Source organism: Balaenoptera borealis, assembly GCF_965194805.1.
Source record: "Balaenoptera borealis genome assembly, chromosome: 18".
In the NCBI taxonomy this organism is placed as follows: Eukaryota; Metazoa; Chordata; class Mammalia; order Artiodactyla; family Balaenopteridae; genus Balaenoptera; species Balaenoptera borealis.
Window position 1 is genome coordinate 68,608,216 of NC_138877.1, and position 20,780 is coordinate 68,628,995.

Below are 20,780 nucleotides of genomic sequence, written 5' to 3' on the forward strand. Positions count from 1 at the left end.
CCTTGAATCAAATTCTGGGGTCCATCTTCGTCCAGGTGGGCCTCTTGAATAGCTTGTATTTCGGCATTTAACTTTTGAATATCAAGGCTAATGTGTCCATCAGTCCATACACTTAATATATGCATTTTTACTTTTTCCCAATCCCATTGTGAATCATTATATAAATGTTGAGTTACACAAATCCAGGTATATTTGGCATGACAAATCAAACGCATTTTTAATTTTAAAGCCATAACTTGATCCCCTATTCCTATTAGAACATTTTTTAATTCATCTACTTCCGTTTTTAGTTGGGTATCAATATGACTTTGTAGGGCTAATGCTACACTAGTATTTTTAGATAACTGATTAACATAATGAGCCTGGTGAATAGTTTGTGAAAGAGCAATCCCAGCAGTGGCCGCAGTAGCAGTTAAAGCTGCTAAGGCTAGGATTGCACATATTAGAACACCTATAAATCTCTTTGGTCGTTTTAATGCTTCAGTCAATTCCAGCCAGGCTTGCATGCCAGTGTTATGATACCATGGTTCAGACAAATTAACAGGTAACATTATATAAGAAGGTTGCTTCATAATCATAACAGATGCAGATCCTTTAACGGGCAAAACACAACTACTAAAGATACAATTAACACAAGTAATATTATAACCTATAGGATTCATAGTGTTTTCTACAATTAAATCTCCAATCAATAAAGCATAAGGAGGAGCGACGCAAGTAATCACCGGTCTATAAGAAAAGGATAAGGCAAGTTTCCAGAATTCCCATTGCTTGTAAAAAACAAGGCTGTTATTATTAACGGGGACAGAAGAAACTAGTATGGTGCCATTATCATAATCTAAAGTACACCAGACAGAGGCTTTAGTCCATGTATCATTACAAACAGGAAAATCAAACTGCGGGAATTCAGAAGCCATAAAAGCAGGAAATTGTAGTCCTGTGACAGTCTTTACGACCGTAATTTGATGTCCAGCTAATAACGTCCCTTGATTACCTATGGTAGTTTCAATACACAAATAATGTCCAGTATCTTCAATTCTCAAGCGATATATGCATAGAGAATGATCCAACGAAGTATTAGAAGCAAGCTTAGTTACTCTAGCATTCATGTGAATGGGAACGTTATCCTTATACCAAAATACAAAGGTGGATAAATCTTCTCGTCTAGGAACAGTCTGTTTGCAAGGAAGACAAATATTAGATCCCACAGCTTTATAATTTTTACGTAAATGAGTAAAAAATTGAGAATTTACAGTGGTTTGGTAAGAAATAGCATGTTCTAAAGCAACAGCCTTAACACAACCAGAATTGGTACTCATAGGACTTAAACAAACAGGGAGAGTATTAAACCAATTAGAGTAATTAACAGAAGTATTAGTAATAGGCAAATTTCCTAGCACTCTTCCAAAAGTAGAATCATTATAGAAAATTGGAAGGTCAGCTTCAGACCATGTAACAGGTTGTAATAAAGGAGGATCGGGTACATAAGCCCAATAAGATTTAGCCTCTATAGGTGGGGCTGCCAATACAGCTATCATGGCTAAAAAAAAGGTAAGAGGAGAGCGAGGATGAGCACTCTCCTCCATAATCCTACGTGCTTGAAATACTAAACATTGCAATTGATACCAAGTAATTTGATTTCGATCTCCCCTCGCCTCCCTGACAAGTTGTCTCCTACTCCATCGCCGCATTCTTCTCGTCCGCCGGGGGAACCGGTTGGGGTGTGCTGTGGTCGATTGCGAGAGCCTCAGGCGACGCATTCTTCGAGTCAGGGTGTTTATTGGTGATGGCATGATAATGTCGAACCAAGCGCTCCGGGAGCCACCGCGGAGAGTCTGCCTCCCTAGGGAAAACACAAACATGGCCTCGGCCCCATACTAAAACAGGGTCTGGTCCATGCCAAAGGTTAGTCATGGGATCTTTCCATTTAACAAGCGCTTTTTCAGTAGGGGTTCCCGAAAGACCTGTAAACAATCGTTCATAAGGCGTGTGACTAAATGCATCTAAAGTTAAAAAATTTAAAATAAATAAAGCATGATTAAGCATAATCTGAGGAGATCTATCATATTCCCCCTTTTTTATTTTTTGTAATGTAATTTTTAATTGTCGGTTGGCACGTTCTACAATACCTTGACCCTGAGGATTGTAGGGAATGCCTGTTTTATGTGAAATATGGAAAGTTGCACAAAAATTGGCAAAAGCTTTACTCGTATATCCTGGAGCATTATCTGTTTTTAAAGCTTTAGGAATTCCCATAGATGCAAAACAATGAAATAAATGAGTAATTACATATTTAGTAGATTCCCCAGCCAAAGGCGTAGCACATATAAAATTAGAGTAAGTATCAACAGTTACATGAACAAATTGTAATTTACCAAAAGAGGGAATATGAGTAACATCCATTTGCCAAAGATGATGAGGGAGTAAACCCCGAGGATTGACTCCAAATTGTGGAACAGGAAGGTGGGGTAAACATTTAGAGCAGGACTTAACAATGTATCGGGCTGTTTCTCTAGAAATAGAGAATTGTTTTTGAAGCATAGCAGCAGATTGATGATGTAAATTATGTGATTGAGTAGCAAGATCCTGAGGTTGAGATAAACTTAAGCCTATAATCTTTGTATTTTCGTCAGCCAATTGATTTCCCAAAGACAATGGGCCAGGGAGACCTGAATGGGCTCGAATATGTAATATGGCTACAGGAAACTCATGCTGACGAATAATCTTTTGTAGTTGAAAGAAAGTCTGAAACAATTGAGAATCAACAGTATTGCCAATTATAGCAGTTTCTATGTTACGCAAAATAGTAACCAAATAATGGCTATCTGTATAGAGATTAAAAGAACAATGTGAAAAGATTTGAAAAGCCAAGGAAATCGCATGTAATTCAACTCGTTGGGCAGAGGTATGATCTGTTTGTTCTTTATGAAGTAAGTCATCAGAAATAACCACAGCGATGCCATTGGCAGAACCATCAGTAAAAACATTTGGGGCATTGAGAATAGGAGTTGAACAGATAGTTTTTGGAAAAATAAATAGATGTTGAGTAGCAAAATGAAGGAGCTTATTAGAAGGATAATGATTATCAATAATTCCTGAATATCCAGCAAAAGCAAGAGCCCAAAAATCAGAGACAAATAATAGCCAAGAATATTGATAAGTAGTATAAGGTATAATAATAGAATTTGGTTCATATCCTACCAACTGAATATTTCTTCTACGACCCAATTGAACAAGGGTTGCTATTAACTCATAATAAGGTGTAATGACTTTATTAGGCGTATTTTTCATATGAATCCATTCAAGAATTCCTGTTTCTTGCCATAATAAGGCGGTAGGGGTATGTGACGTAGCACAGATTATTAATAGTATAGGTAAAGAAGGCTCAATTCTAGTTAGCTGAGCAGATTGTATTGCTTTGTTTACAAGCTTGAGTGCTTGTTGAGCTTCAGAAGTTAAAATACGAGGGGAAGAAGGATCAGGACTTCCCTTTAGGATATTAAAAAGAGGCTGTAACTGACCCGTAGTTAATTTTAAAGAAGGTCGCAGCCAATTAATATCTCCTAATAACTTTTGAAAATCATTTAAAGTTTTAAGAACGTCAGTCCGTATCTCTATCTTCTGAGGTGTAATATTATAATTTGTGATATACTTACCAAGATATGAGAAAGGTGGGTTCATCTGTACTTTGTCAGCAGCAATGACTAGTCCTGATCGTGACAAATGACTTTGAAGGGAATTATAAGCCTTAAGTAAAATATGTTTATCAGAATAAGCAAGTAATAAGTCATCCATATAATGAATAAAATATATCTGAGGGAACTGTTTACGAACAGGGGCAATAACTTGAGCTACAAACTGTTGACATAAAGTAGGACTATTAGCCATACCCTGAGGCAGCATTTTCCATTGATAACGTTGCATAGGTTCTATAAAATTTAAAGAGGGTAAGCTAAAAGCAAATCGCAACTTATCAGCCGGAAATAGAGGAATAGTAAAAAAGCAATCCTTAAGATCAATAATAATAATCATATAATTTTTAGGTATGGCTGCAGGAGAAGGCAAACCTGGTTGCAGAGCTCCCATAATTACCATAGTTTGATTAACAGCACGTAAATCTTGCAATAAACGATATTTTCCCGATTTTTTCTTTATAACAAATATAGGAGTATTCCAAGGGCTATTAGACTTTTCTAGTCTGCCCAAAGCAAGCTGTTCATTAATTATATTATGAGCCGCCATTAATTTCTCCTTAGAAAGGGGCCATTGGTCCACCCAGACAGGATTATCAGAAATCCAAGTTATAGGGTCAGCATGTGGTGGAGGAGAATCCAGGGCCCCTAGAAAAAACCCAAGCCTGTTTTATCCCGTTTATTATCAGTCTGTAAGGGTAATTTATTTCCCTGTTGATTTTTTCCCAAACCATTCCTAGGATCATAACCTTGATTTAACAATATATTAGTTACAGTAGGGTTGGGACTAAGCAATAGGATTCCCATTTGTTGTAATATATCTCTTCCCCAAAGGTTAACTGGCAGTCCGGGCAATACGTAGGGTTTGAATATTCCTTGATTACCTTCAGCATCCTGCCAATGTAGGTATTGCGAACTTTGTTGTGGAGAATTAGATTGGCCAATACCTTGCAACTGTGTAATGGTTTGGTGCACGGGCCAATTTTTTGGCCAATGTATAAACGAAATAACAGAAACATCAGCACCAGTATCTAATAACCCAGAAAAAGGCCTTCCATTTATTTTTAATACCAATTGTGGTCTTTCCCTACCAATTTGTTGAATCCAGTAAACTGCATCAGAGGAACCGAAAGCCCCAGTTCCTCTTTTGTTATGTTGTAAAATTTTTCCTTCTGGTATGAATGGAATTAATAGAAGCTGAGCTATTCGCATACCGGGTGTGATAAGAAAAGATCCTTTTGATGTTTGAACCATAACCTTTAATTCCCCTTCATAATCAGCATCAATCACCCCAGGAATAATAGTTAAGCCTTTCATAGACATACTACTTCTTCCAAGGATTATACCAACTGTTCCCTGGGGTAAAGGCCCAAAAGTTCCCGTAGGAAGGGCTTGGGGTCCCATATCCGAGGTTAATAAGAATTGGGTGGAGGCACAGAGGTCCAGTCCTGCACTATTTGGCGTGGCCCTTTGAAGGGAGGAGATTCCATTCCCTGAGGAACAAAGGTCTGAGCTGGAGGCGGTGGAGCAGGTTGTGGGGGGATTATTGACATTGCTCCAATTGTTTGATGGGGCCGGAGCAGGCCCCTCCGGAAGTTTCCCGACAAGGGAGTTCCATCTTTATGAGTCACTGATCGACATTCTTTAGCCCAATGCCGTCCTCTTTTGCATCGGGGACAAATTGTGGGAGGAGGAGATTTACCTTGAGGCACAGAACTTACGATAGGCATATTAGGAGTATCAACAGTACAATTTTTTGCAAAATGACCTGGCTTCCCACATTTAAAACAGTTTTTACTTTTAGCATTTGGCCCAAATCCTGCCTTAGTTAGGGCTGCAGCTATAGCTGCTCCCTGTAAGTAAGATGATCCAATATCAGAACAAACTCGAATATAATCCTCTAAATTTCCTTTCCTTTTCCATGGACGTATAGCTGCTTGACAAATATTATTAGCATTTTCGAAAGCCAATTGTTTGACGATAATTGCTCCAGAAGGACCATCAGAAATAATTCTATCAACAGCCTGTAATAATCTAGCCACAAAATCAGCATAAGATTCATCTGCCCCTTGCCTTATTTTAGCAAGGTCTTCAGTCCTAGTGGAGGCAGGTAAATGTTTCCATGCATGTAGAGCTATATGACTGATCTGAGCATAAGCCACAAAAGGGAAAGCTAATTGATCCTGTAATAACTGATGTTGTCCTTCCCCAATCAACATCTCATAATTTACTAGCACATTATGTGCAGTATTTCTTTCAGCTTGTTCAGCAGCCTTTTCATAATATTCTGATTTCCAAAGTAAATAGTCGCCACCAGTGAGACAAGCACGAGCAATAGATTTCCAGTCTGCTGGAGGCAATGCTTCTGTTGCAATAGTATCCAACATAGTAATAGTGAAAGGGGCTGTAGGCCCATATTGTGCACAGGCTGCTTTTAAATCTTTCAAAACCTTAAAGGAGAGAGGCTGATATTCCCGATTATTTTGTTGTGGATTTTGAGGATTGGGTCGTTCCACCACCGGGCAGCAGAATAAAGGATCCTCCCCTCTATTAAGAGCTCCCCGTACTGCTTGTTGTAAAGGACTAAGCTTAGGAGGGATAGGGACAGAGACATGTAATTGCTGTAACCGCGGAAGAATATTTTCATCAGGATATTTTTCAGCCTCATATTTGGCTTCTTCACCCTCTAAATCAAAAGAAAAGTCATCATCATCAAGTGAATTAACACTTTTTATCCTCGGTGGCAACGGAGGAGCAGTATCTACTGCAGCAACATGTTCTACAGATTTAGCTGTTAATTTTGGAACTGAATCATAAATTGGATTAAAACAATCTCTTATTAAATTCCACAAGCTAAAAATGGAAACTGAAACAGAAGATGGTCCATGAGCTTCATGATATTTAGATAATTCATCTCCTACACGAGTCCAAATTGCTAAGTCCACTGATCCTCCTTCAGGGAACCAAGGACAAGCATCATATACTAATTGCAAAAATTCCAGAAGTTGTGAGGTAGTTACCTTAGTTCCACGGGCTTTTAACATTGAAAGCAAAACCTGAGCAAATAAATCACGCTCCTTAGAGCCCTTTTGTCCCATATTATTTTACTTCTGACTCTTTCTCGAGTTACCGTCCTAAAAACGAAATTATTTCTTGTGGCCACACTATCTCACTCGAGAGTTCTACTTACCTGAAATCTTCCGAAATGCCTCACGCACTCAGGTCCCTGTTCGGGCGCCACTTGCCGCAGACCGGCTGCAGAAAGCTAGAAGTTCCTGGCGGTGAGGGGTAAGGAACTGAAAAGCACCAGTATGGGGTCAGAAGGGCCAAGACAACTGATGGTTGCAAGGCTAGTTTATTCAAAGAGCATGAATGTATATATAGGTTTAGTACGGAACGAATACCAGACAACAAATCAGCAAACCTTGTATTTCCACATAATTCTGTCGCCACTATCTATGCGCCATTATCTATGCGCCATTATCTATGCATCACTATCTATGCATCACTATCTATGCGTCAGCATGCCTTATGGGCCGTTCTTTGGAGATACAGACTTCCCCCTCAGGGCAGCACGTCCTTCTTCTGGGGAGCAACCAGGGGCTCTTAGATCCAGAGCAGGCACCTGGAACGAAACTGGCCGCAAGCCATTTTCCTTTTTTACGCTCAATACCGCAGCGTCAGGAGTGCATACCAAGAAAGAGACAAGCAGTTCTCCGCAAAGCAGAAAGCTGAATAAGCTTACAGCTTGGGGGCCACCACACAAGTTCCTTTGGAACTTCAAATATACGTTGAAGAAATCCTGGGAGCTTCAGTAGGAAGGTGTGGCTTTGAGTTAGCCCATATTTCCTTGGAAGTTGGTACAGCTGTTCTCCCTCTCCCCTGTTGCTGAACTTGATTTGGTCATTATGAATTTCTTCTCTGTTACTACCTTTGTAGTTAAGCATTCTCAAATTGATCAAAGCAGTCCTCCAGAATTAAACCATGTCGTCATTGTCTGTCTCCTGTCTGCTTAAGAGCATGAGATTGTGTTTCTAGTACAATTGATCTAGAAATTTCTTACCTACCTGGCAACATTTCTTTTTTTTTTTTAATGGTCCCATGGTGTTTATTTTAATAGCTAATTTACTATCAACAGGCATACTACAATATGTTTCTAGTTTTTTAATGAACAAGTCTGCAGTGTACATTCTTATACATGATCTCTTGTGCACACATGATTTTATTCCTAGGAGATAAGTTCTCATAAGTAGGATTGCTGGGTGCAAGAATATATGTATTTTGCTTTCCAAAAGGCTGTAACCACTTCACATTTCAAAGAGCCACAGGTGTTATAGCTTTTGAAAACTTTTAGCCAAAGTTTAGTGGTCTCATATTGAATTTAATTGCAGATGTGTCTCAAATTCATATCTCCAGATTTTTTTTCTGAATGCCATGACTGTTTATCCTTCTATACTTAGGTATCTCAAAGGCACTTCAAACAAAACATGTCTAAAGACAAACTCGTGATCTCTCCCCTCAAACCTAATCCTCTTCCAGTGTCCCTTTTGTAACTTGTCAAAATGAGAAAATTAAAGCATCTCTCATCTTTAAACTTAAGGCGTGTGTTATCTTTACTCTCACATAAAACCCATCAGTCCTATCAAATTTATTTTCAAAATATTTCTTGGATGCATCCATTTCTTTTTTTCTTCTTGTTGACAGCATTCCTTGAATGCTGTGAGAATGTTTTGTGGGGTTTTTTTTATTTATTTATTTTATTTATTTATTTTTGGCTGCATTGGGTCTTCGTTGCTGCACACGGGCTTTCTGTAGTTGCAGCGAGCAGGGGCTACTCTTTGTTGCCGTGTGTGGGGTTCTCATTGCGGTGGCTTCTCTTGCTGTGGAGCATGGGCTCTAGGCGCCCAGGCTTCAGTAGTTGTGGCGCACAGTCTTAGTTGCTCCACGGCATGTGGGATCTTCCTGGACCAGGGCTCGAACCCGTGTCCCCTGCATTGGCAGGCAGATCCTTAACCACTGCGCCACCAGGGAAGCCCCGAGAATGTTTTTATAAAACTGCTTAAAAATAAAAATTATCTTTGTGCTGCAGAATGAAATACTGAATTTGAAAACCAGATTTTTAAAAACAATCTATATTGATGTAGTGAATGATACCTTCTTTAATTTAAATACTTATTTAATTTTTTAGAAATTTTTAGAACTTAAAGCATTTAGAAACTATTGGAGACATTTGCAAGTGAAAATTATTTTATTGTAATTTAAATGCATACAAATCTACTCAGTGAATGGATTTATAAGTAATTTTTTAAAGTGAGTTGGATATCATAAAATTTCTCATTTCAAAAGTCAAATTCCTTTTTAATTCTAGGCATGACCTAAGTTTTGGTCTCTAGTTGTTTATATTCTAATTCTGTGTTTCTTCATTTTCAGGCTGAAATAGAACTATTTGTGAACAGGCTTGACTCAGTGGAATCTGTTCTCCCTTATGAATATACAGCGTAAGTTTTTCAGCTTGGTTTTTATATGAAATTTTATGACTCATCAGAATTTTGTACATTTAGAACTTTACTTTCTCCACAGTTATGGATAAATTCATATGCATTTAAAAAATGTACAGGGCCTGAAAACATTTTTAAAAGGGGTATTGTTTAGTTCTAAGGTAGGATTAAAATGTGAAATGTGATCTGTTGATGTCACTTTGCAATGCAACAGAAGCACCAACTAAAACAGTGGATTTCCTCTTTCACCTGACTGGACAAATGGCCATTTTGTTTTAATTTTTTTGATTATAAAAAAACCCACATGGTTTTAAACAAAATCCACATGTCCCACGTAATCAATCCCCAGAAATAACTGCTTTGTTGTCTGCTCCCTGCATTTTTCTCTGCTTATTATAACATACACAACCACATTTATACATTTTTGTTTTAAATGAAAGTAGGTTTATATATTTTATTTGCACCTTGTTTTTCTCACTGAATCTATGTGGACATCTTTTCTATGTTAATACACAGCTACCTCAGTCTTTTTAGTAGCTGTTTATTATCCCTTTGTAGAGATCGTATAGAGTCTGTGTATGATTTGTTTCACTAATTCTCTATTTATGAGCATTTCATTATTTCCATTTTTTGATATTATAAAAAATGCTGCATAAATATCCTTTGTTCATTTGAGCATTATATGCCATATTGGGTATAAAATATGTTCCTAAATTTTAGTTGGCTTCTAAATTTCTCTGGTATCTAAGAGTTTTGAAAGAAAATATGTTTACTGTAGAAAACACACACAAAAAGTTTGACTATCCTACAAGAATCCATGTGCCTAAACATGTGTAAGAAGAGAATACAAATTTCATGAATAAATGGACCATAATTTATGTAACTATTGGAGACTTTTTCTAGTTTTTGTTTTGTTAAATAAACAAATCTCTCTTCTTAAATCTTTGTGGCTATTCTTGGGAAAACTCAGTGAATCTCTTATATCCAGTAGATGGAGAATCTTCATTTGGGGACTTCCCAGCCCCAGTTTTTTATCACCCAAGATTCATCTTCCTCTTAGGGATCTAACTAGTCTGTAGCCATCACTGTGCTGGTCTCAACCATGGTGACCATGGTGAGCACAGAACTGCCCTTTAATATTCTATAGCAAGGCTGAAATTAGGCTGTAACGTTCAAACAAAACTTTATGGAAATTTGGTTAGTAATACAAGGAAATTATAGCACAGAGAGAAGCTTACAGCTGCCTGGTTATGGCCCCTCCACAGCTCCATGTTCTCGGAGGGTCTGTCTAGCCTGCTTTTCATGTTGGCCAGTATATCGGGATGAGACGGAAACCCATGTAGTTGATACATCTTCTTGAAATGGCATTAAGTAAATATTTGAATTAGAAAGATAAAAGGAGGTGAGTTACGCAAAATTCCCTCGAAGACTAGGGTGTAAATAATTTTATCATTGAAATGAACAATAAAGTATAATGTGTCCATTTTTAAAATTCTATAATTTACATCTTAATAAAAGTATTATTGAAAAATCAAAGCATTCTAAGGCATAATTTTCAGATGTTTTTTTTTGTTTTGTTTTGGGGAGATGTGGTACATGGAACTTGCAGTAGGAATATATTTCTTATTCATCTACTAGAGCTGCTGGAGTGATCAGTACCTAATCTGTCCTCTAGGTTGGCTAGGCGTTTGATATCTCATTGCTTCCTTTTATGCTTAAAAACTTAAATATTCTTGCCCACAGGTTTGATTTTTGCCAAGCATCAGAAGGAAAACGCCCATCTGAAAATCTAGGTCAGGTATTATTTGGGGAAAGAATTGAACCGTCACCATATAAGGTTTGTATTCAGTGTTATATAAAAGTTATTTAGTTGCATCTTTTTTCTTTTTTTTTCCCCCCCCTTGTAGAAAAGCCTGTGATAACTTAGCTAAGAAGGAATTCATTTCTCTTTTGCATCCAGGAAAAATTTCTTAAAGTCACAGTTTAGAAGGATCCCTCCCCTTCTCACGATATGTCATAAATAAGTTTGTTCAAAGGAGCATTTCCTACATTGATATAATTCCTTCAGTATTATATCAATAAATGATACGATGGTGGCCTAAAAGTGCTCAGACTCCCTGCCTCACCTTACAGAGGGACCTGGAACCCAGCTTTCGGTTATGAAGAGTTGTCCCAGCAGCTTCATTTGGGGACAGATTCCCTAGAATTTCCCTATTAGCAGATACAGCACTACTTCAGCTTTCCCGTTGAGTTTTGGGGAAGCTAACCTTTCCGTTTTGATCAGTGGAAGTATATTTGGTACATCTTTGATACATTTTTAGGACATCAGTTGAACCAAGCTAAGCACAATATAAGATATTCTCTTCAGTATATGTACTTCATCATCCAGAATTATTCTGCCTTTTAAATCTGTTATCTTTTAAGCCTGTTATCCTTCTGAATTTCGCAGTCCCTTGTTCATTTTCTGTCTGCTCTCCTGCTGCACAAAGACTAATATATCTCTCTCTTTTAGAAAAATTAAACTAGTTTATAATAATAATGTATCACCGTATATAAAACTAAATGGTACAGACTATAAAAAGAAAAGTAAGTTTCTCTCCCCCCGCCGCCCTGTTCCACATCACAGTTTCTTGTTAATCTTTCCTGAAATTTTCCATGTACTTACAAGCATATATAAATAGAATTAAATGTGTGTGTTTATGTTTTAAAATATTATCCTGCACTGTGCATTTTTCTTTAACTCTGTGGGCATCTGTCCATGTGGGCACACTCATTTCAGTGACTGTAACCTGACCCCAGCCTAACAGCTCCCTCTCTTGGTGTCACACCCGTCTCTTCTGTGACCCCATGATTGGCTGCCTTGCCTGCTTCCTCACTAAGCACCACCGTCTGTCTCCCTTGGCCCTTACTACGTTGAGCATCTGTCCAGCAAATCCCCAAAAAGCCTCGGTTAGTCCCATTAACCCTCTTACTCCAGCACCGTATCTACACCGTGAAGCACTGGGGGAAGACATAATTGTACACCTTTAATTCACTACAGGTTCATAGTTTTCAGCCGTAAATATGTCCTCTTAAAATGTTTTAATTTGAGATTTTCTACCGTAAAGATGCCAGAGTTTGTTTTTTTTTTAATTTTTCAAAGACAGTAGATTTGAAGGCCTAATGAGATGAAGTCACTGGAAAAGAAGGAACTCAAAATATATGGACATGGGTGGTATTGAGTAGGGCAAGCATATTAATTGTATCATATTTCCCTGATGTGATATTTTGAAAGATTACTTTGGAAATTGTTGCATTCTTTTTATAGCAGAGGGTGATTTTCAGCATATTTATTAAATTGTATAACTACCTTAAAATACTCCTTTGGTCTCTCAGTCCCATCTTTCTGTTTACTTATGCCTTGATCTTAAGAAATGTTGGAAGGTGGGAAGAGCATCAGTAACACTTTCAGTGAACTTGAGGGACAACAGGAGTCTCTAACAGTAAACAGCAAAATATGCAAATCCATAGAGAAGTTTTGTCCCTTTGGTGTAGACTTTAAAGGCAAATTACTTCTTTAGTAGGCTTCTACTCAGGGTTCATTTATTTTTATGTAAAGATTATGCCTTGCTTATGCAAAAGACCCTTCTTTTAGGCCTAGTGCTTTTTTTTTTTTTTTTTGGCTGCGTTGGGTCTTTGTTGCTGTGCGCAGGCCTTCTCTAGTTGAGGTGAGCGGGGACTGCTGTTCGTTGCGGTGCGTGGGCTTCTCTTGTTGTGGAGCATGGGCTCTAGGCATGCAGGCTTCAGTAGTTGTGGCTTGCGGACTCAGTAGTTGTGGCTCACAGGCTTAGTTGCTACGCGGCATGTGGGATCTTCCCGGACCGGGGCTCGAACCCGTGTCCCCTGCATTGGCAGGCGGATTCTTAACCACTGCGCCACCAGGGAAGCCCAGGCCTAGTGCTTTTCAGATTTAATTTTGTCCTAGGAGTTGAGGTAAAATAGAAGAACAGAAGGAGTGTTTTAAAATGGAGAAAGAATGTGCACCTAACATTTTCCCGGCGTTTTCTAGAATTTTTTAGGATCAAGATTTGTGCTAAAACAAGTTCTTTAAGCCCCAAGCTTAAAGAGACAGAGCAACCATTTCTTAAGATCAAGGCATAGGTTAACAGAAACATGGGACCAAGATATCAGATTTTTTTCCCCAGGGCAACCATAAATGTATTGATGTATTTTTCAGCATTGATTTCAGTATTGATTCTTTGTCCTTTCTTTTCAAAGAATTTTGCCTTATTTTAGATCTGCAGTAAAAATAATGGTAGCAACCAGCAACAAAACAAAACCCCAAATCTGCTTTGCCATCTTTTATCGATGACTTTTGCTGAGGTCAGGAAAAAAACAGTGCAAGATATCGTGTGCATTATGTGAAGCTGGAGCCACCTATCATAGGATTGTAAAATCTCAAGTCTAACCACTCATATTCACTCATTCAGTCAGTTAACACAACTGCTGAATGTCTTTCACATGCCTGGCACTGTGGTAGTTGTGGGGTATAGTAGTGAACCAAAAAAGTCTCTGTCCTCGTGGACTTGTATTCTGATGAGGAGAAGAAAACAAAACGAATTACTGAAACACATGGTGTGTCAATTGCTGATGAAAGAACTATTGAAGATAAATCAGGGAAGGTGGATGGAGAATTTTCAATTTTAAATAGGCCAGAGAAAGTCTCACCTGAGAGGTGAGCAAAAGACTTGAAGCAAGTAAGGGAGTGAGCCATGTGAATACGTGGGGAGAGGGGAGGATGTGGTGAAGGAAGCAGCAAAAGCAAAGGTCCTGAGATGTCGCTCGCCCGATGTATTCAAGGTACAGAGAAAAACTGGTGCGACTCAGGCAGGTGAGCAAGACAGAGAATAGTGGGAAATGAGGGCAAAGGAGTAATAGGACCACATCATGTAGCCCACTCGTAGGCCATTGTAAAGACTTTGACCTGTACATCTGGGCAAGATGGTTAGCATTGAAGGGTTTTGGGTAGGGTTAGATTTTAACAGGATCACCAGGACTGTTGCAGTGAGAATGGACCGTGGGAGAGTGAGAAGCCAGGAGGCAAGTTAGGAGTCTCTCACAATCAGTCATGAAAATATGCATGACTTGATGGTGACTCAGATCATTGGGGTAAGGGTGGGAGTTGTGAAGTGGTCAGCATCTCAGAAACTGGCTGTGTTTTGAAGTTGGGGCCGACAGTTTGCCGAGAGGTGGGATGTGGGGTGTGGAGTTTCTGTTTTCTAAGATGGGAAAGTCTGGGGGTAGAGCAGGTTTGGAGGGAATGGGGAAGAGTTTGTTTTGACATGACGTGAGATGTTTGGTAGGCATACAAGTAGGGATGTTGAGTTAACAGTTGAAGATACGTGTCTGCAGTTTGGAGGAGGGGTTCAGCCTAGATACATGTATTTGAGAATCATTAGTGTATAGTTGGTATTTGAAGCCAGGAATTGATGAACTCCCCAAGGGAGTGGGTAAAAATGGTGAAGAGAAGAATTCCAAGGACCGGGCCTTGGGGCAGTTGGTATTAATGGGTGAGGAAGACGGAGGAGGAGTCAGCAAAGAAGACTTCGTCATAGGGCTGTTGGGAGGGTTACGTGAGGTAATAAGCGTTTATTATGATGGTTAAATGTCATCTTTAGCGTTGCTATTTTCCTTCACAATTGAACACAACCGTTGACTTGCCTGAGCCCAGTGAGCGTCGGACTGTGGTGTAAGATTTGCTACTTTTGTGGTAACTAATAATGTCTCTCTCTGCTTTAAGTTTGACACTTATCCCTCTGATTCCTTAGTATGTATACGTTTGTTTTTTTCATTTCCCAGTCTTTTAGGTGGAACCTATAAGGTTCATATAAGATTTAAACTGTTAGATATTTACGTAAATATTGCTGTATTCACAGAATAGCAATGCCTTGAGAGCGAAACTGTTGGCTGACAGGTGGCAGCAGTGAACTACACCTGAGGCATTGGTTTGTCAGAGGATGCACAGTAACTGGTTTAGGGACTGTAATAAATAATGTATAAAAGGATGGACTACGTTGAAGTGAAACACACGCAAGTTGGGGTTTTTTTTTACTCCCTGTAATAAAGTTTGAATTTATTAAAAGGTGTATTGGACTATATATAGTTACATTATGGAGTATATATAATTAGTTTAATAAATTATAGCCTTAAGAAAACTAGGAAATAGATTTTTAAAATTAAGACATAAATAGGCCCTGGTAAAGTAAACCTACATTATATAATATGTTGTGAATAATATAATGTGTGTGTGTTCATGCTCATGAAATAAGTTCTAGACTCCAGAATTGGAGGACTCCTTAGTTTTTAAACTTCGGTTTAAAAAAATATCAATTTTTGTTTCAGCTTTGTTATTACATAACATCCTAAAAATTGACAATCTTTTCAAATGTGAGTAAAAAGAATCACATTTGTTCTGATTCTAGACATCCAGGTTTGACGACTTCTTGTGTCATCACAGTCTGTGTTGTTCACTGCTGAACCTCCATCACCTGGTGCATAGGAGACACTTAACAAACACCCACTGAATGACTACATAGACATAAAACCTTACCTGTTTATTAATAGAAAGTCTTCAAATCCATAATTTCCAAAACATTATCAGGGGACATTATTATGGAGATACTGATGTTGTTTTGTTCTATGTGTGGGTTTCTTCCCCTCCTAGGGCTCACTTATATTTAGGAGATGGGTTAGTTGAAATTATCAAAAATAAAAATAAAAACTGTTACTTATTAAAAGAAAAATTGATGACTTAGGTTTTTAGAGAAACAGAATAAGATTGAAATTTAAATCTGATTGATCTGTGGGGAATTTCTATATGTTTATTATCAATATTAATGCACTTAAGTAATTTAAGGAGACCAGTGCTTTTACTCTTTTTATTTTACAGGCATGAAGGACCTGGATATTTTTTCTTAATTTGCTTTCCACTTTATTTTAATACAGTTTACATTTAATAAGGAGGAGACCTGTAAGCTTGTTTGTACAAAAACGTACCATACAGAGAAAGCTGAAGACAAACAAAAGTTAGAATTCTTGAAAAAAAGCATGTTACTGAATTATCAACATCACTGGTAAGACGTGGAGATTTGGGATTTTGGGCTTTTTCCTTTTCAAGAAGAAACCTCTGTTTCATTGAATGTGTAAATACTTCATTGACTCTATAAAAATAGCAAATTAATTTATTTCCTTTTTTTGTTATTAGTAATATGAAGTAGTGACTTTTATTTGCCAGAGGATTACTAAGGTTGACAGCTTAAAGTATCATCATTTTCTGCACTCAGATTATTGTAATATCTGGTACTTGTTTAGGTACACAGACCTGTTTCCTAGAGCACTTCTTTTATTCATACGTAGTTAAAAGGAGCATATTTATGCTTTGGGAAAGGACCTGGATCAGTCTTCTAGAAGAATACTGTTATTTTATATTTGCAGGCCATGAAAAAGACCATAGGAAAACAAAATTTAACTTTCATTTGATATTTGAGAAATAGCATCTTCTTCCAATAAAAATACTTGTAATTTGTGTAATCTGTTTTTTATTTTATAAACATGATGTAACATTAACAATGTTTTTACCAGTTTGCATCATAATCAAAAAGCATTTAAAACATTTTTTTTGCTTCCCCAGTAGTATTTACTTACTATACAATATTAAAACAGTATTAAAAAAGGGTCTCGAAAACCCAACTTTTCAAATATAACCAATTGTTATTCTTCCAGGTAATTTTGCCAGCAAATGCCTGTGTTCTATGGTGGTCATGGTTTACATATGTTTTGCCTCTCCCAAAAAGTGTAAGGTGCTGGAGGTGGTGAACAGGAAGACTATCTTCATAGACTTCCTCTTGAATGTTTGTCCTGTCACTATCTCAGATTGACCCGTTTTCCCTCACTTAGGGAGGTGAGAACCATTGATTTCAGTTTGGACATGACCAGATCCTGTGGCTCAGTAGGATTGTTGGAACCTCTCATTCCCTCTTGCCTCCTTGGTTTCTCCCCATCCTCCCCTCTGTACACGTAGAACAAAAAAGTCCTAGAGAGGGGCAACCCTGGGTCACATGCCCATTCATGAACGAGTCTGTGATTAGGGTGATTCACTCTGATTGTCTAGACCTGAGTAAAACACAACTGAACTACACAGAAATGAGTCTCCCATAGCAGGGCTCTGTTAGAAGGAAGGAAACTTGCCCGTTACACTTGCATCAGCTTCTTTCTCATCTGACCCTCAGTGCTAACAGGAACTTGAAAGTCTCCTCCATCTCTTCATTTCTTTGGTTTCTGCTAAGCCAAGAGCTTTTTTCCTGTAAGCTACTGTGAGAATACTACTTAATTGCTGAGTTAATGTAACTCGGGATACATTTCTCATTCGTCAGTAATTGAAAAGTTTCCCTTGGTGTTTTCTCTTTGCTTAAAATTGTTCTTTCCGGCCTTCAAAATCATATTTAAGGCTCAGTCCTTATGAGCCTTAAGGCTCATTTTCACCCCTTCTACCTCCATTTACTCTGGCAGCTGGCCATTTGTTGACTGAATTGAAAGAATGACTCTTTAGGCCACTATGGGTGATTCTTAGCTTTCTCTTCTACCCTCTGTTCTTAGAGTCCTGTTTAGAGTCTTCCTCTTAAAGATAATAGAAGCACCTCTTCTTCAGTAGATTCCTGACAATAAAGTACTTAGAAATATTTTTAACTTATTTATGATGCAATTAACATAGGTACTATTTTGATCCCAAGATGCTTAATAACAAGAAGAATAATTTAAAGTAGTTGCAAACTTAAACAATTCTGCCTAAAAAAATAAACTGGAACAATGCTGGTGGATAGTGATTTTTGTAGTTGAATCAGAAAAGTTTATGATTTCAGGTCTGAATCCATTAACAAAAAATCTAAGCCATATCACAGATATACAGTCTGGTAATTCTAGGCAATGGGCTTTAGTCCTTAAATCAGTTCATTACACATTTAGAAAATATTTGATTCATATTGATGAATTTATATGAACCATTAGTTGAGTATATTTCTGTCCTTGGCTGGCTTCAGACATTTTTACTATGTAATTTGATTTTAAGCATAGATAGCAGAATTGACAGAGATAAAATAGCAGGAACCCTTAGAAATATGAAAGATTATAAAAAGTGTTTTCTACTACCCTCAACTTCTTTAATCCTGCTCCCCAGAGGTAGCACTATTATTTCTCCTGTATGTTTCCAGATTTCTATGCACATGTAGGTATATAAAAGAGTATGTACCTTTTAAAATAACAACGGAATTATTGTACACATTATTCTGCAAATTGATCACTTTGTTTAAGAAAATATGGGCATTTTTCCATGTAAAGCGCATCTATAGATCTATATCTACCTCATTCTTTTTGTAATGTATAGCATTCCATCACATGAATGAACTGTAGTTCTTCCCCTATAACACTTTAACCACACTACCTTCTGAACGATTAAAATGACTGATTATTAGTTAGTGCACGAACTCATTGTTCTCATTATAGAGAACAGTCAGTTAATTAACAATAGTTAATTTTCATATCTAAATTGATGAATACTTTTAATTCTTATTTGGGACTTTAGAATGTAATTTGAGGATCTTCTTGGCTTACTCTGTCAATAACGTTAAGCTACTTCTTGATTCTTGAGACTGACTGATTTTTTTTTTTTTTTTAATAAATTTATTTACTTATTTATTTTTGGCTGCTTTGGGTCTTCATTGCTGCACGCAGGCTTTCTCTAGTTGCGGCAAGCGGGAGCTACCCTTCGCTGCAGTGCACAGGCTTCCCGTTGCAGTGGCTTCTCCCTTGTTGCTGAGCATGGGCTCTAGGTACATGGGCTTCAGTAGTTGCGGCTCGTGGGCTTAGTTGCTCCGCGGCATGTGGGGTCTTCCCGGACCAGGGCTTGAACCTGTGTCCCCTGCATTGACAGGCAGATCCTTAACCATTGCACCACCAGGGAAGTCCCCTGACTATAATGTTTTGATACCAGCAGCAGACACTTGAATTCCCTGTACTCTGCAAGGTTTATGATTATACTTTTTGCCTAAGTTTCCAAGTCTTTTTGACATTTTATTTATAAAAGTGTAATTTATTTAACTAGTTATCAAAGTACTTAAATTTTTTTAGTACCATAAAACCACCAGACTCTGGCTTATTGGACAGAGAGGGGTCTTTGAAGATATTTTAGTCCAGTGAGTACTACCAATCTTGGATCCCAGTAGGCTGGCAACGGGGAATGATGTGCTATTTTCAAAAATTCAAAACCCTAATTAGATAGTGTAAATTAACTTATGTTAAAACTATGTGAAGAAAAAAAAAAATAACTATGTGGAATAACCTAAATGCCAAGTTTCTTTGCTTTTGGCTGCACTTTTTTTTTTTTTTGAGTGTATTGTGGCCACATGGTTTATTCCATTCTGATCAGAAACTCTAGAAATTAATTTATTGGGAAAATTGAGTTATTAATAAATGAAGCTTGACTGCTAGAAGTGTTTCAGATGGAGCCCATGAGGGTAGAGGGAAATAATGGAATGCAGTCCTTAATGGTAAAAAGTTGGGGCCAGTCATTTGACCTTTAACCTCTTGAGTCCTCTTCTTATACTCTTCTTCACTGTATCAGATTGAAAATAGAATTTTTAAATATTTTTGGTGTTATGAATTTCAATAGCTACTACTTCCCAATTTAGCAAGGCAGTAATTGAAAATTATATTCTTTAAGTTTTCTTACATTTACTTCCAAGGGTTTGTTGGGTTTTTTTTGTTTCCAGCCAGGCAAAGGTTATGTCAAAGCATTATATAAATGATAAATTTAGGACATTCACCTTTAAAAAAAAACCTAAATTGCCCCTTAATTCTCATTTTGTAACTAGCACTATAATTTTATGTAGTACTCTCTCTGATATGATAGTGTAAAGATATTAAAATTAATATATTGCAAGTATATATTCATTGAACTTCATTGTCTATCTAAAAAATTAAAGCAATTAACTGATTCTTGAGGCCTCCAGAAAATCTGAATTATTTATATTATATAACATGGTTTTCATGCTTCTGATATTTTAGTCTTTTCGTGGGAACTACTAGCCTGCTGGCTATAATAATAAGCAACTTAACAGTGTAGGTGATTCTAAAATTTAGTACATTGGGTACTATTAAATAGCATTTAAGTGTGACGAGACATGTTTTATTAGGTCATTAACGTACACCCTGGGTGAATATAGAATCATAATTTTACTTCCTAAGGCATACATTAATTCACAAATAAACCATGCCCTGGAGTGTTGTCTTATGACTGTAATACAGCTAGTATATTTTTAGTAATTTTTAAAATTTGTATCCTGTGATGTGTTTTGGGCATAGGGGACCCCATGCTCGCACTTTAATGTAATTATACAGGACTACAAAATTTTATTCTTTACTTTTATCCTTTTTTTAAAAAAAAGTTTCTTTTCACTATGAAAGGTTTATTTCTCTAACTTTATAGCAGCATTTCTTTTAGACATAAGTTGGATTTACACGGTTTTAATAGATGATACTATTATTTTCACTTTTTCGC

General features: G+C 37.4%; 1 protein-coding gene and 1 long non-coding RNA gene across 3 annotated transcripts in view; one reads left to right on the plus strand and one right to left on the minus strand.

The window, feature by feature from the left end:
* TM9SF2 (transmembrane 9 superfamily member 2) overlaps nucleotides 1–20,780 on the plus strand; it is a 64,569-nt gene that overhangs the window by 12,664 nt on the left and 31,125 nt on the right. For both annotated transcript variants that reach the window (XM_082366110.1, XM_082366111.1), the window contains 3 exons: nucleotides 9,123–9,190; nucleotides 10,934–11,027; nucleotides 16,175–16,302. In XM_082366110.1, coding sequence (XP_082222236.1) covers nucleotides 9,123–9,190; nucleotides 10,934–11,027; nucleotides 16,175–16,302 — 290 coding nt within the window. The remainder of the gene's footprint in view (nucleotides 1–9,122; nucleotides 9,191–10,933; nucleotides 11,028–16,174; nucleotides 16,303–20,780) is intronic.
* LOC309616111 lies at nucleotides 459–7,067 on the minus strand. Its single transcript, XR_014237289.1, has 2 exons — nucleotides 6,883–7,067; nucleotides 459–1,843 (listed from the first exon to the last, which is right to left on the minus strand). It is a non-coding gene; the product is annotated as an uncharacterized lncRNA (long non-coding RNA).